This window comes from Chlorocebus sabaeus, chromosome 17 (assembly GCF_047675955.1).
Source record: "Chlorocebus sabaeus isolate Y175 chromosome 17, mChlSab1.0.hap1, whole genome shotgun sequence".
Taxonomy (NCBI): Eukaryota; Metazoa; Chordata; class Mammalia; order Primates; family Cercopithecidae; genus Chlorocebus; species Chlorocebus sabaeus.
Window position 1 is genome coordinate 35,962,577 of NC_132920.1, and position 16,416 is coordinate 35,978,992.

The 16,416-nt window shown below is 40.7% G+C and overlaps 1 protein-coding gene across 2 annotated transcripts in view; it reads right to left on the bottom strand.

The window, feature by feature from the left end:
- Nucleotides 1-384: 384 nt before the first annotated feature.
- Nucleotides 385-16,416, bottom strand: part of SRPK1 (SRSF protein kinase 1) — a 90,259-nt gene continuing 74,227 nt past the window's right edge. For both annotated transcript variants that reach the window (XM_007972817.3, XM_007972816.3), the window contains 3 exons: nucleotides 9,814-9,883; nucleotides 5,658-5,750; nucleotides 385-2,835 (listed from right to left, as the gene is read on the bottom strand). In XM_007972817.3, coding sequence (XP_007971008.2) covers nucleotides 2,651-2,835; nucleotides 5,658-5,750; nucleotides 9,814-9,883 — 348 coding nt within the window. In that variant the 3' untranslated portion in view covers nucleotides 385-2,650. The remainder of the gene's footprint in view (nucleotides 2,836-5,657; nucleotides 5,751-9,813; nucleotides 9,884-16,416) is intronic.

Below are 16,416 nucleotides of genomic sequence, written 5' to 3' on the forward strand. Positions count from 1 at the left end.
AGAGCTTGTATTTCTAAGTCTTCTGGATTTTGCACATACTGTGCATTTATAATTTGAGAAAAACAACAACCCCCTGACAAATCTTCTGAAAGAAAGTGCTATCTATTGGACATAGGGAAAAACAATTTTCAAACAAACAAACAAACAAACAAAAAAACAGGCTGAAAAATAGTATTCCACAAATGTTAATTTGGCTGTTAATTCTATCCCACTCCCAATTTAAAGCAGAAGCAAAACTATGAACCCCACAAAATGGCAAGTGTGCAATCTGTACTGTTTCATTCCACATTTAAATTAAAAAAGCATACTCAACCGATCTTTTCCTCCAACTACTCAGGGCAGAGCAATTTGGACAACAAATGAACAGAGATTTTTGGAAACATGTTGGTTATTAAATAATTTGTTTATTGTACGGCATTTACAAAGAAAACAGACAATGCACTCAGTAGAAAGAATAAAAATGTATTTAGGGCTTTATTTTTAACTGACAGCAAATAGAAATCCTTTAGTGAGATCATGGCAATTTGACAGTATTATAATTAAGCTCAATAAAGATACATGGGGTACTTGGAAGATCAAGTTCTACAGCTGCCTATTTCCACATCTTTCAATCCATCTGGCTCCTTAAACAATAGGGGGGAAAGCCCTTATTTGGTGGAGGAGCACTTCCAAAATGAAGTTACAGGTTCTATTAAAATTTACTGTCACATCAACTGTTAAAATAGGGCCTTTTGCATGTTTTATTTCACCTTAATATCACCAGAATTCCTGTAATTCCACAATTGTGATTTTACAGTGTAGAAGATAATTCAGTTCTAGTCTATTGCTTTAGATGTAAAAACAGCTGAAAACCCAAAGTGGATTAGAATTGCTGAAGGATTTCCCTGCCGTTGTTTGATACAATCTATTCTCTTGATTCTTGATAGGTGCATAGAAAGCCTAACTTAAAATTCTTTCTACAGGAACATGTCTGAGTTCAGGAGTACCCAATGAAGGATCCGAAGAATGGCTGGCCAGTTACTCAGAGTAATATGTTTATGAATTAAATGGATTGCGTAACGGCACCACTTTTCCTTTGTCACTGTTGGTGGATAAATGACAAAGTAGACTCCAATCTCCCGTATAGAAAGGTGGTTACCCAACAGCCTCACTGGTGGCTTGCTAGCAGTAGAGCCTCAAGTTGCACCTCTGTGGCTTTCTGTAAATTCGAGTCCTATAGCCACTTCGAGAATGCTGTAATCCCCAAGGCCCACTTGGTCCATGCTGAAGAAGCGGCTGTGACCCCAGTCCTGCCCCTCTTTTGCTCTTCAATATTACTGGAGGAATATGTAATATCTAGGTCAAGTCTACGAGAGGCTCATCCTAAAAAAAAAAATGGCAGTCTTTTCTCAATTAAAACAAAAAAGCCTCAAGTACATCTCAATCATGTCAAAATTATGGTTAAAAACTGACATTATGTAGGGAAATAGCAGCAGAGAATGGCTAATCTTAAAAAACAACCAACCAACCAAAAAACAAAACAAAACAAAACAAGACCAACAAAAAAAAGTGCCATCCCACCCCTCCCCTTGGTTCTTTCATTTGGGGTTATATTAAAGACTCGAGCCTCTGAGAAAATGAGAAAGGCAAAGCCATAGAGGAAAACTGCTTCAAGGCCAGAGTTTTGGGCAAGGTAAAGAAAAAGCTGTACATGAAAGCAGGGGACTGTCTGGAAAAGAATCAGAATCTCAAGATCTACTTCTCTTAAGTGGGAAAGCTCTGAAATCCAGATCTCCGTTCTAACGTCATCCTGATCCTTTAGTTATGGGGCAATAAACTCAAGTGCAATGAGTAAAGTGCCAGCCAAGGATACAAAAACACAAAACAAAACAAAACAGCCAACCAAAATAACTCTGGTCTTAGGGTAACAGAAGACATATAGGAAAGGACTGTTTATAGAACACCTGAGGTTCTCAAGAAATTACTATTCAATGGTTCTGTTTTTGCTTACATTAAAAATCAGACTGAAGATTCAAAGATCTTAACTATTAAAGGATGAAAGGAATTCGACAGTGCTTTGAACAGGATAAAATGGTACCCAAATTTGGTGTTCATACAGCTAATTAAAAGACAGTAGCTTAAAAGTTGCAGGAAAAAATGTGAACATAGAGAACAACAGAAACAGTCCAGGAAGATGATGCAGCCTGGACACAGCAAGTTTAATGTCTCTGCTGTACACAGAATTAACACCCTTTCCCCTCCTCATCCTTATGCTGGCAATAGGATATGCACTAGAAAATTTGACTCTTAGAGTCAATGAATAAAAGGATGGGCTCATACACCTTCATAGCTCTTTTCAAAAAGGATGCTTATAATTTAAAGGATGTCCTAATGGGAAGGAAAGGTACAGGGCAAGAGGCTGTTTCACATTTTAGTCCATTAGTCTTTGGCAGAGCCCAACCAAGGCCAAATTCACCTAGGATGCCCAATGGCTGTGGGGATCTCCACAGGGTCAAGTAAGCAAACCCAAATGAACATGTTGGATTAAAAAAAAACAAGATCTAGAAACTCTTGAAGGAAGAGCTTCACCCTGAAAAGGGAAGAGGAAAATGCTTGGAGGGGAAGGGCGGAGGGTCAGTGTGTGATCTCTGCTGTGGTGGTGGGCAGGGGCTTAGGAGTTAAGCCAAGGGTGCCGAAGACACTCGGCGGCAGTGGCTCTCTTCTCGGGGATCAGCTCCAACATGGGCAGTAAGAAATCTGTGAAGCCAGCTGCCTCTTCCTGAGACCACTCATACTTCTCCACTAGAACCTCAAAAAGGCCCCAAGGTTTCAGCTTCGTGATATGTTTAAGGTCACCTGCAGTGAAGACAGTATAGAAAAAGTCACTGATCAACACAGACAAATGACAAGGTCCTCTTGTGGAACTAACCCATGTAGTCTATGAGGAATCAGATTTTGCAATCAGAATCTAATCCTGCATTCACAAAGCATTTTTTTTCTGGCATATGCCTCAGAAAGAAGTGCCTCTATTTTTCATAAGGCTCTAAAAATTTAAGGTAATTTGTTTTTTCCCCTATTCTAGGATTTTTTGGGTCCCAGTCAAACTGGGTATGACAATCAGGATAGGTATTTACTACTAAAATAAACATGAAATGCCTGTCTTCAACATGGTCTTATATGGTGTGCAGAGGCACTCTAGCACCACATACCAAGAATAATTTGCTTATACTCTTTTTTGTGTATGTGCTCAATAGTTTAGTATATGTTGCTTCACAATGAGGCAGTAATTTAAAATTAAATCATCACGTCAAGCATGGATAAAAGCAACAAAAAAACCCCCAAATCCTACACAGCTTTCAGATACAACAGCTTCATATATTCTATACCAGGGGTCCTCAACTCTATACCAATACCCTCTGTGGTACCAGTCTGTGGTCTCTCAGGTCTGCACAGCAGCAGGTCAGTGGTGGGCCAGAGAGCATTACTGCCTAAGCTCTGCCTCCTGTCAGATCAGTGGCTGCATTAGATTCTCATAGGAGTGTGAATCCTACTGTAACTGCAGTAGGGATCTAGGTTGCATGCTCCATAAAAGAACCTAATGCCTGACAATCTGAGGTGACACAGTTTTATCTCTAAAACATCCCCCTACCCCCCCACCCCACACTGTCCCTAGAAAAATTGTCTTCCACAAAACCAGTCCATGGTGCCAAAAAGATTGGGGACCGCTGCTCTATACTATACTGGAGTATCAACCTAATTGCTTCTTTGAAGTGAAAAAAATTTAAAAGATAGTCAATTATTAATAGCTAAGGCAAATGCTGCTTTAAAATTTTAAGTTGGCCAGGCACAGCGGCTCACGCCTGTAATTCCAGCACTGTGGGACGCTGAGTTGGGTGGATCACTTGAGCTCAGGAGTTCAAGACCAGTTGGGCAACATAGTGAAACCCTGCCTCTACCAAAAATACAAAAAATTAGCTGTGTGTGGTGGCACTTGCCTGTGGTCCTAGCTACTTGGGAGGCTGAGGCAGCAGGATCATTTGAACCTGGGAGGTGGAGGTTGCAGTGAGCCAAGATTGCACCACTGTACTCCAGTCTGGGTGACAGAGTGACACCCTGTCTCAATAATAATAATAATAATAATTTTTTTTTTAAAATAAAAATTTTAAGTCTCTTTTGTGAGCAGTGAGTGCCTATTTGATTACCTACCTGGTAAACACACATGCCTTAATCTGACTGTACATAAGGAGGAACTCTTATGAAACATTTTAAAATTTTCCCACCTAAAAGAGGTTTAAGAAAGGGTAATGTTTCTGAGGATGGCTCCTGTCAAGGATTAAGAAAAGTCACTTTTCTCAGCACTTCTGTAGAAGTTGTGAGGAAAAAGGGAACCATGGCACAATGGGAGTAAAAAAACCAGACCGTTTCCTAAGATGCTTCTAGGTCAGGTTTTCACATTTCAATTTTTTTTTTTTTTTTTTTTTTTGCAATGCTTAAGAAATATATTATCAAGTCAAAAATTGGAAGTTTTTTTTTTTGTTAATAACAAATACATAAAACTAAAAAGTGTAAAGTTCGTTTGTATGACTAATGTACTTCGAGTGACTGTGTTAGGTGTCACTGGATACAAAGATGAGTGAGATGTAGTCCCTGCCCTTATGTAAGAAGCTTAAATGACCTGCCCTTTGGTAGAGGCAGTTCTTAGACCAAACGCCAGCAAAAAATTTGTCCATTTTTCAGAATTGCTATAGAAGTAATCAACCAACTGCATGCAGGCACCATACATATTAACTAACTTAGTAAGAAGTATACATTATTATTATCTCCATTAAGAAATCAGCAAACTGAGGCACAGTTAGATCCTGGCAAAGGTCACATGGCTAGGGGAGCAGCCAGGATTTGACAGTCTGGCTCCAGTCTCTGCTCTTTTTTTACCCTGAGACAGGATCTTGCTCTGGTTGCCCACGCTGGAGTGCAGTGGCAATCATGGCTCACTGCAGCCTTGACCTCCCAGGCTCAAGTGATCCTCCCACCCCAGCCTTTGGAGTAGGTGGGACCATAGGTGTGTACCACCATGCTCAGTTAATTAAAAAAACTTTTGTAGAGACGGGATTTTCCTATGTTTCCCAGGTTGGTCTCGAACTCCTAGACTCAAGTGATCATCCTGCCTTGGATTCCCAAAGTGTTGGGATTACAGGCGTGAGCCACCATGCCCGGCTCCAGTCTCTGCCTTTTTTTTTTTTTTTTTTGAGATGGAGTTTCGCTCTTGTTGCCCAGGCTACAGTGCAATGGCGCGATATTGGCTCACTGCAACCTCTGCCTCCCAGGTTCAAGTGATTCTCCTGTCTTAGCCTCCTAAGTAGCTGAGATTACAGGCGCCTGCCACTATTCCCAGCTAATTTTTTGTATTTTAGTAGAGATGGGCTTTCACCATGTTGGCTAGGCTGTTCTCAAACTCCTGACATTGTGATTTGCCTGCCTCAGTCTCCCAAAGTGCTGGGATTACAGGTATGAGCCACCGCGCCTGGCTCAGTCTCTGCTCTTGACCACTTTTTTACCTCTTTGCTAAGTCACAGGTTAGCACTCAGGGTAGGCCCATCATTCTGTAGGATATTGGGAATATGTGCTTACCTCTTAAAACACTTCTGCCTCCTTAATGTCTGGGAACACATTTACTTTACCTTTTTTGGTGAAAAATTCCTTGGAATATTTTCCTGCCACAATGAGCTTGCGAGGCACCTTCCCCAGAAGTTCTATGATCAATGCAATGTGATCTGTATATTTCAAACATTTCAAGAAGGGGGAAAAAAAAGATACATAGCAAGAGTAACAAATGCAGCTCTAGAAAACAGCAGAAAGAGTAGCATGCACACCTCTTTGTAAAGCATATCAGGCTTGCTTGCTATCCTAAATGGGAAGAGGAAGACTCTATCCATCTAATGGAGAATTCACAAAGTCAAATTTTTGTGGATTCAGTGATAACTAAAAACAATCTTGGTGTGAATGCTCTGCTTCCTGAAGTATCCCCTGGGTCCTAGATTAAAACTCATGTAACAATACTACCTCTGCGATTGAAGAAGTCTTGTGAATATTTCCCACTGAGGGCAAAGCATCTTGGAATTCTGCCTATCAGCTCTATAATGTGCATAATGTGGTCTAAAATAGAAGGGTAAGAAGAACAGATCAAGGACAAGCTGTAAAAGAGGTTTTTCTATGATTAGCTTTTTCAAGGACTAGCTGTTTAAAAGTAACTACAAATAAAACCAAGGATAATGAAGGGAAGACTGACTGGGAAGGCCAAGAATTATTTCTGGTGATTGGTCACCCAATAGTGTCGGGCAAGTACCATTCTGGATTTTGGAGGCTTATCTTCATCTTTACTTCTCTTTTGTCTATATATCTAGGTTCAGGTAGGTTCTTCAGGTAAGATTTAAAAAACTGTCCAAATATGTGTTAGACATTCTGGAACTATTATTTGTGATCATTCTGTCTCAGCCTCCCCAGTGGCTGGGACTTCAGGCATGTGCCACCACACCTGCTGACTTAAAATATTTTTTGGAGAGATGAGGTCATGGCATACTGCCAAGCTGGTCTCAAACTCCTGGGCTCAAGCAATACTCCTGCCTTGGCCTCCCGAAGTGTTGGGATCACAGGCCTGGGTCACTACCTGGCTGATACCCCATTTTAAAGATGAGAAAACAGAACTTCAAAAAGCACAAATGGCCTAACTTGAAACTTCAGGGCTAATATGAGCTAAAAGTCAAATGAAAACCAATTATCTTATGTCTTGTCTAAAGCTTTTTTTCCTAAAATCATTTTTTAAAAGATTAGCACAAACATTTTAAAGTATAGCTACTTGATGATCTGTAATCGTCACAGTATGAATATGGATCATGAGCGCCACCAGGGAGGCATGCAGCCTCTTAACCAGGAGGTGAGTCTGGGAACAACCAGTACACACACCTCAGGCAGATCTACTGTCTTTTTTTTTTTTTTTCCTCTGCAGGTGACAGAAATTAAGAATATAAAACCTTTTTTTTTTTTGAGATGGAGTCTTGCTCTGTCGCCCAGGCTGGAGTGCAATGGCATGATCTTGGCTCACTGCAACCTCCGCCTCCTGGGTTCCAGTGATTCTTGTGTCTCAGCCTCCTGAGTAGCTGGGATTACAGGTGCACACCACCACGTCCAGCTAATTTTTGTATTTGTAGTAGAGACAGAGTTTCACATGTTGGCCAGGCTGGTCTTGAACTCCTGACTTCAGGTGATCTGCCTGCCTTGGCCTCCCAAAATGCTGGGACTACAGGTGTGAGCCACTGTGCCTGGCCTGTATTTTTTGTAGAGATGGGTGGGGTTTTGCCATGTTGCCCAGGCTGGTCTCAAACTCCTGGGCTCAAGTGATCCACCCACCTCAGTCTCCCAAAGTGCTGGGATTACAGGCGTGAACACCCAGGCAGAATATAAAAGTTTTTTTTAAAAAAATGATGGCTCCTGGCCAGAAAAAAAGCTTTATTAAATACTTTTATCCTGTAGTTACAGAACCATTAAGTGTTACACTTCCAGTTATGTATCTTACAGGGGAAATAACATGCTAGAGACATTCATATTATCTGGGAATTTGTGAAGGTTTCAGGTTATATCTTTCTCATGTAAAGGAGTAGGTGTCATTTAAAGAAGACTTCACATTTATGACTTCCCTACAACCTTTGAGCAGTTTTGACTGAATTTATGGTTTGGTAACAAGTACCTGCATGCCAAGAATTTTTCTGCTGGTTTTTGGCAGGACCTGCAAATGTGTTTTTACCATTAACAATAACCAAAATGAGAATACCAAGGAAAAACTTAGACTATAGTTTCTAAGAGAGCTTCTTAAAGTTCTTAGAAACTTAAGTAAACTTCCAAGTAAAATATTGGTTCTTTAAATATTTTTCCTATTTTTCAAGGAATTCCCTTGAAGTTGTTACTTTACATTTAATTCCTGCAACCTATTTTTGGCTTATGAGGATTGATATACTTGACAGACAAAATTATTAAGTATTATCCCATGAGTTAGGGCTGTGGAAAGCCAGAGTAGAGGACATGGTACTCAGGCTCCTGTCCTACCATGACTTCTAACAAACTGCACACACTAGTCAGGGGTAAGGGTTTGCTTGTTCCTGCTCTTACAGGCCAAACTGCAGTAGAATAGCACAGGTAGGGTTGATGTTTGACCTAAGGACTATTAGTACTAACTAGAATAGGATGGAATAAATTAGAATTTAAATATCTAGGGAAGATAGTTTTTCCCTGTCCCCTTATTTGGGACTCTGCATATATATTAAAATTTTCAGGTTTGGTAGCATAATACTACTTGATATAATTCTAGCCACTATACGTGTTCTGTACCACACACTAACATTTATGGAGAATCTAGGGAAGTAAAAAAAAATTAATTACCCTCCCAACAAATATAGTAGGTAGTTTCTAGGCCTATAACCCCAAACACTGTAAGCCTATAACCCCAAGCCTATAACCCAAAAAAATAGCAAGCAGAGAGTGGGTAAAATCAAGTAGTAATTATAGTATCCTCTAACATGGGGCTTATACATACAAAATATGTACTCACTTAAATAGGCATTCACGGGAATTAGATAGATAGCATTTTCCAAATGGTATTCATTAGGGATATTAGCAGGTCCTACTAACATTACCTATTAATATCCCAGAAGACCACATTTTGAGAAACAAAGAGCACTCCTGGTTCCATGGAGCATGAAATACGTGTTCCCAAAGACTCAAGGAAAGTACAAAAAGAACATGTTCTCTACATTGGGAGGGTAGATGCTGTAGTGATCTCTCAAAATAATCCTCATTAATCTTACAAATAAAACATAAGCTGCCTCAACTGTATAAAACATTTTCTTGGCTGGGCACGGTGGCTCATGCCTGTAATCCCAGCACTTTGGGAGGCTGAAAGGGGTGGACCACGAGGTCAAGAGATAGAGACCATCCTGGCCAACATGGTGAAACCCCGTCTCTACTAAAAATACAAAAATTAGCTGGGTGTGGTGGTGCACGCCTGTAGTCCCAGCTACTCGGGAGGCTGAGGCATGAGAATCACTTGAACCACTGCACTCCAGCCTGGCAACAGAGTGAGACTTTGTCTCAAAAAGAAAAAAAAAAAAATTTGTTTGTTCACTCAAATTATTAACCCATTTAGTTATCTGGATGCCATCATAATAGAAAAATCAGACATATACAGTTGCCTGCTTCCACAGTCTCTCAGACAAAGTTACTGGCAGCTTAAGCTTTTCCCACTGGCTACCACAACATGTAAATCCATTCTATTTTGTTTTAAAATGGAATTCCAAAGAAGAAAAAATTACAGTTTTATATTCAGAAAAGGGAAAAAAGAATGCTAAATGTTGGCAGAATTTATAGAAATAGGATATAGTCTCTGCATTTAAGTAGTGTGCGTATATTAAAGTTACTGACCTCTAAATAAATTTGGAGGCATAATTGAGCAACAGGTTGATGAACAGGTAAACTCAAACTGGGTAAAGAATGAACCACTGATATATATAGAAAGGAAGATAACTAGATGTTGAAGAAAAAAATTGTCCAGCACACAGAAGTTTTAGGTTAACTGTGGCCTTTTGACTCTGACAGAGCTCTTTAGTATTTTTCAGAAAATATCTAAAAACTTACTATAAAATGTCTTTTATATTTCTAACTGTTCTGGGATTTGCATATGCTTTGCACACTAACAAGACTAAGGCTCTTCAGTACTAACAAATGATGTTAGCTAAATGTGGAAAGTGTAAATGCCACACACACACATCCACGGTTAAGGGTTCTCACCTTCATCTCGAGTGTACTCTTCCCCTGAATGAGGTTCAAACAAATAGTCACCTGTGGCCAGTTCAAAGGCCTAAAAAAAAAAAAAAAGAGGACAGTATATGAAAGCACAACAGAAAAGAAGGCCTTTGGAAAGCTTACTGCTATTTGGCTCAATATGAAGTAACTCTTGTTCCCTTGGGAAAATTTACAGATTAAAACAACAACAACAAAAAACCCATAAGATTATTCCTAAAGCATCTTCCACATCCCTATCTTAATAAAATGGAGAAAACAGCAAAGACTCAGTAAATACTAACATGTGGGTTATCTCATGCCTAGACCTCCCCACCCTAAACCCCAGCAATTCAGCCCTCCTGAGTTTCCCTTTTTTGGCCAGAAAAAGGCACACCTGGATATTAAGGTGATTCTAAATTATTATGCATGAGAAGAACAGGTCTTTCTTACATTATAATCACACACGGCTAGAAATTGAGATTCTGTACCAAACAAACAAAAAAATTCAGATGTCTACTTATGACTCTAGTGTTCGACAAGTACACTATTAACTTTTGCATAGGAAGTACTCCCTAGACTGTCCCAGATGGAAAGTTCCTGATTCCTAGGTCTTTTTTTTTTTTTTTTTTTGAGATGGAATCTTTCTCTGCCTACCAGGCTGGAGAGCAATGGCGTGATCTTAACTCACTGCAACCTCTGCCTCCGGAGTTCAAGTGATTCTCCCGCCTCAGCATCCGGAGTAGCTGGGACTACAGGCACATGCCACCACGCCCAGCTAATTTTTGTATTTTTAGTAGAGATGGGGTTTTACCATGTTGGCCAGGATGGTCTCAATTTCTTGACCTCATGATCCACCCGCCTTGGCCTCCCAAAGTGCTGGGATTACAGGCGTGAGCCACTGTGCCTGGCCAATTCGTAGGTCTTTTAGAAAATCAGAAGATTAAGTGTAAAGGGAGTCAGGAGCCTAGCCTATGTGACTGGCAAGTCAGTACTCCCTAATCAGGAAAAGAAAAGCCTGTCTCCTGTAATAGAAAAACCTCTTACAGTGTTCGAGAGCGTCTTAGGAAATGATATCCTTAGGAATAAGTGCCATGCAGAATGAAATGATAGTGTTAGGGTAACAGCGGGGCTACATAAATCTCACTGATTATAAATTGAGTTTTAAAAATCAGTACAACAGCAGTTTTGTTTTTTTGAGACAGAGTCTTGCTCTGTTGCCTAGGCTGGAGCGTGGTGGCGCGATCTCGGCTCACTGCCACCTCCGCCTCCCAGGTTCACACCATTCTCCTATCTCAGCCTCCTGAGTAGCTGGGACTACAGGTGCCCGCCACCACGCCTGGCTAATTTTTTGTATTTTTAGTAGAGATGGGGTTTCACTGTGTTAGCCAGGATGGTCTTGATCTCCTCACCTCGTGATCTGCCCGCCTCAGCCTCCCAAAGTGCTGGGATTACAGGCGTGAGCCACTGCGCCCGGCCAACAGCAGTTTTTAAAAATAACCTTATTGATAGGGAAACACAGTTATAAAATAAGTGCTAGTCATAGGTCAATTTTGATTAAATCAATGGTACTAAGTGGTCCAAACAACCTCAACCTGTAGACTCCAGGACTTAGTTGGGGCATATTCTCAATTTAGACCCAAGTTTAGGTCTTGGTGGCTAACCAGTGTCAGTTCCTGCAATTTCATGACAGAACAGCCTTTCTCAAAACAGTACTACCGTCCAGAGGGAGACCTCAAAACCAGAAGTTTCAGGATAGGTTTAGGAATCAAATACTATCTCTAAATGTCAAGAGTGCTATATGGCTTCTTGCTTGGCATTGCTTGTTTTACACTTCACTCATTTATTATGAAACTGAACCACAGTGATAGAGCAGATACTTGTTCCACCCTGAGTTGTCCTGAGGTTTATAGTCCCAAAGCAACAGAGAAACAAATCATGATTCTTATTCACCAAAACTTGTCAATCATTCCTGACACCAGGACTTAAAAAAAAAAACAACTCATGGTCTCATAGAGTTCAGTAAAGATACTGAAATTAAAGTTAAAACAAAAACAAAAACAGAAACAAAAACAAAAACAAAAAAACACATGAGCCAGTCATGGCAGTGCTATATGCCTGTGGTACCGGCTATTCAGGAGGCCAGAAAATGAAATATTCTTCAGTGCTAAAAAGAAATGAGCTATTAAGCCATGAAGATATACAGGAACCTTAAATGCATATTACTAAGTGAAAGAACCCCATCTTTAAAAAGGCGACATGCTGTATGATTCCAACTATTTGACATTATGGAGACAATAAAAATATCAGTGGTTGCCAGGGAGTGGTGGAAGGAAGGGAGGAACAGGCAGAGCACAGAGGAGTTTTAGAGCAGTGAAATGATGTTGCATATAATAATGATAGATACATTTGTCAAAACTCATAAAAGAGTGAAATGAGATGTAAACTACTGACTTTGGTTAATAATGATGTGTCAATGTAGGTTCATTGTAACAAATGTATCACTGTGGAGCAGCAGATCCATTCATGGGGGAGGCTCTGTGTGTGGGGAGCATATAAAACTTATTTGTACTTTTTGTTCAATTTTTCTGTGAACCTAAAATTGCTCTAAAAAATAAAGTCTATTAAGAAACAAACCAGTGTACCATCCTTTGTTAACCTTCTCTAGACTACTGCCTTTGAGAAAAATGGCTTAGAAGATAGCATGAAATGCATGGAAAAGTTAAAACAATGACAATTTAAACAGACTAATCACATTCAGATCCAGAAGTAACTTGCAAACACTAGGTAGCAGAAAGGAATACTGACACAGCTTAAGGGGCAATCTAGCATTTCATAAGCAATGTTTGTGTGTGGTCAGAATGCAAGGAGTGACTACCAAACAGAAAATGAGGACTTTCAGGTAAGAGCTGTTTCTACAAAGTAACATGTCCATCATCTGTATCAATGGGCTGGCCAATGGCTGTCTCAAAGTGAGGAAGACAAGTCAGAGTTCTGATGCTTGTCCTTCTGCAGAGATACAGGTGTGCTTAATGTATTAACTGAAGGCCCCTTATATTGACCCCAGGTTTGACCACATTAAGAAGGGCTGAAGTGCTGGATACGTTATTTTAGAAAAAAGGAACTAAAAGATGATTCAAATTTCCTGTCTTCAACAATCTATACCAAAGGGAAGTAAAATTCCAGAGCAGGGCTGGAGGCTGGAACAATTAAGTCTGTTTTAAATTAAAAAGGTTGCCAAGGAATAGGGGAAAAGGGAAACAAGGAGTTTTTCTCCAATGGTATATAGAGTTTCAGTTTTGAAAGATAAAAAAAGTTCTAAAGAGGCCAGGTAGGGTGGCTTACACCTGTAGTTCCAGCACTTTGGGAGGCCAAGGCGGGAGGACTGCTTGAGCCCAGGAGTTCAAGACCAGCCTGGGAAATATAGTGAGATCCCATCTCTTAAAAAAAAATTCTAAAGACAAGTTGTATTAAAATGTGAATACAGGCCAGGTACACTGGCTCATGCCTGTAATCCCAGCACTTTGGGAGGCTGAGGCAGGTGGATCACTTGTGCTCAGGAGTTCGAGACCAGCCTGGGCAACATGGTGAACCCCGTCTCTACCAAAAATACAAACAATTAGCTAGGCATAGTGGCACATGCCTGTGGTCCTAGCTACTCAGGAGGCTGAGGTGAGAGGATTGCTTGAGCCTGGGATGTGGAGGTTGCAGTGAGCCAAGATTGCACTACTGCACTCCAATCTGTGTGACAGAGTGAGACCTTGTCTCCAAAAAAAAGAAGACTCAAGAAATCAGAAATGGGCCGGACATGGTAGCTCACGCCTGTAATCCCAGCACTTTGAGAGGCCGAGGCGGGCGGATCACGAGGTCGGGAGACAGAGACCATCCTGGCTAATGTGGTGAAACCCTGTCTCTGCTAAAAATACAAAAAATTAGCCGGGCGTGGTGGCAGGCGCCTGTAGTCCCAGCTACTTGGGAGGCTGAGACAGGAGAATGGCGTGAACCCAGGAGGCGGAGCTTGCAGTGAGCTGAGATTGCACCACTGCACTCTAGCCTGGGCGATGAGCAAGACTCCATCTCAAAAAAAAAAAATTAAAATAAATAAATAAATAAATAAATCAGAAATGAAAGAGGAGACATTATAATGAATACCACAGAACTACAAAGGATAAGAGACTACTATGCATAATCATATGGCAACCAATTGGAAAACCCAGAAAAAATGGAAAAATTCATTGACAATATAACCTATGAAGATGGAACCATGAAGAAATAAAAACCCTGAACAGATAAAAAATAAGAGATTAAATCTGTAATAAGTCTCCCATCAAAGAAAAGCCCAGGACCTGATGGCTTCACTGCTGAATCCTACCAAATATTTAATGAAAAACTAATAGCAATCTGTCTCCTGGGTTCAACTGATCCTCCTGCCTCAGCCTCCCAAGTAGCTGAAACTACAGGTATGTGCCACTACACCTGGCTAATTTTTTCATTTCTTTTGGTAGAAATGGGGTCTCACTATGTTATCCAGGCTGGTCTCAAACTCCTGAGCTCCAGTGATCCTCCTGCCTCAGCTTTCCAAAGTGCTGGGATTACAGGCATAAGCCACCAAGCCTGGCCCGTCATGATCTTATATACAGAAAACCCTAAAGACTCCACCAAAAACCCATTAGAACTAACAAACAAATACAGTAAAGTTGCAGGATACAAAATCAACACACAAAAATCAGCAGCATTTCTGTAAACTAACAACTAGCTGAAAAATAAACCAAGAGATCAATTCCATTTACAATAGCTACAAAAAAAAAAAAAAAAAAAAAAAAAAAAACACTTAGAAACATATTTAAGCACGGAGGTAAAAGACCTGTACACTGAAAACTATAAAATGCTGAGAAAAGAAATTGAAGACACAAATAAATGAAAATATATCTTATGTTCATGGTTTAGAAGATTTTAATTTTAATTTAATTTAATTTAATTTTATGAGAGAGGGTCTTGCTCCATGACCCAGGCTGGACTGTAGTGGTGCAATCTTGGCTTACTGTAACCTCTGCCTCCTGACCTCAGGTGATTCTCCCACCTCGGCCTCCCAAGTAGCATGAATCACCACACTCGGCTAATTTTTAAATTATTTGTAGAGATGGGATTTTGCCATGTTGCCCAGGCTGGTCTGACACAATCCATCTGCCTTGGCCTCCCAAAATGCTGGGACTACAGGTGTGAGCCACCGTGCCTGGCCTTACTATTGTTAAAATGTCCACACTACTCAAAGTGATCTATCAGATTCATCAATGCAATCTCTATCACAATTGCGATGTTATTTTTCATAGAAATAGAAAAAACAATCCTAAAATTCACATGCAATCACAAAAAATCCCAAATAGCCAAGGCAGTCACAAACACAAAGAAGAAAGTTGGGCTGGGCGTGGAGGCTCACGCCTGTAATCCCAGCACTTTGGGAGGCTGAAGCAGGCAGATCACTGGAGCCCAGGAGTTGAGACCAGCCTGGGCAACACAAGGAGACCCCATCTCTACAAAAAATACAAAAATAGTTGGATGTGGTGGGGCACACCTGTAGTCCCAGCTACCTGGGAGGCTGAGGTGGGAGGATCGCTTGAGCCCAGGAGGCGGAGGCTGAAGACAGCCATGATTGCGCCACTGCACTCCAGCCTGAGTGATAGTATGAGACCCTATCTCAAAACAAGAACAAAGCTGGAAGCGTCACACTACCTACTTTCAAACTATACTACAAAGCTATAGTAATTAAAACAGCATGGTCCTCGCAAAAAAAGCAGAAGCATAGACCAAAGGAACAATATAGAGAGCCCAGAAATGAACCCACATGGCTGGGCGCGTTGTCTCACATCTATAATCCCAGCACTTTGGGAGGCCAAGGCAGGTGGATCGCAAGGTCAAGAGATTGAGACCATCCTGGTTAACATGGTGAAACCCCGTCTCTACTAAAAATACAAAAATTAGCTGGGCACAGTGGTGTGCGCCTGTAGTCCTAGCTGCTGGGGAGGCTGAGGCAGGAGAATGGTGTGAACCCAGGAGGCGGAGCTTGCAGTGAGCTGAGATCGTGCCACTGCGCTCCAGCCTGGGCAACAGAGTGAGACTCTGACTCAAAAAAAAAAAAAGAAATGAACCCATGCATGTATGGTCAAGTGATCTTTGACAAAAATCCCAAGAATACAGAATGGGAAAAGGATGGTCTCTTCAATAAATGGTGTTGGAAAAACTGGATATAAAAAGAATGAAATTGCACTCCGAATACAAAAATCAAAATGGATGAAAGACTTAAACATAAGGCTTGAAACTGAAAAACTACCAGAAGAAAACAAGGGGGAAACACACATGACATTGGTCTGAGCAACGATTTTTTTGGATTTGACCCCAAAAGCCCAGGGAGCAAAAGCGAATACAGACAAATGGGATAACATCAAACTAAAAAACTTCTGTACAGCAAAGGAAACAATAGTGTGCACAGATAACCTATGGGATGGGAAAAAATATTTGCATGCTATACATCTGATAGGGGTTAATATCCAAAATAATATGGAACTCAACTCAATAGCAAGAAAACAAACAAACAAAAAAACCCTATTAAAAAAC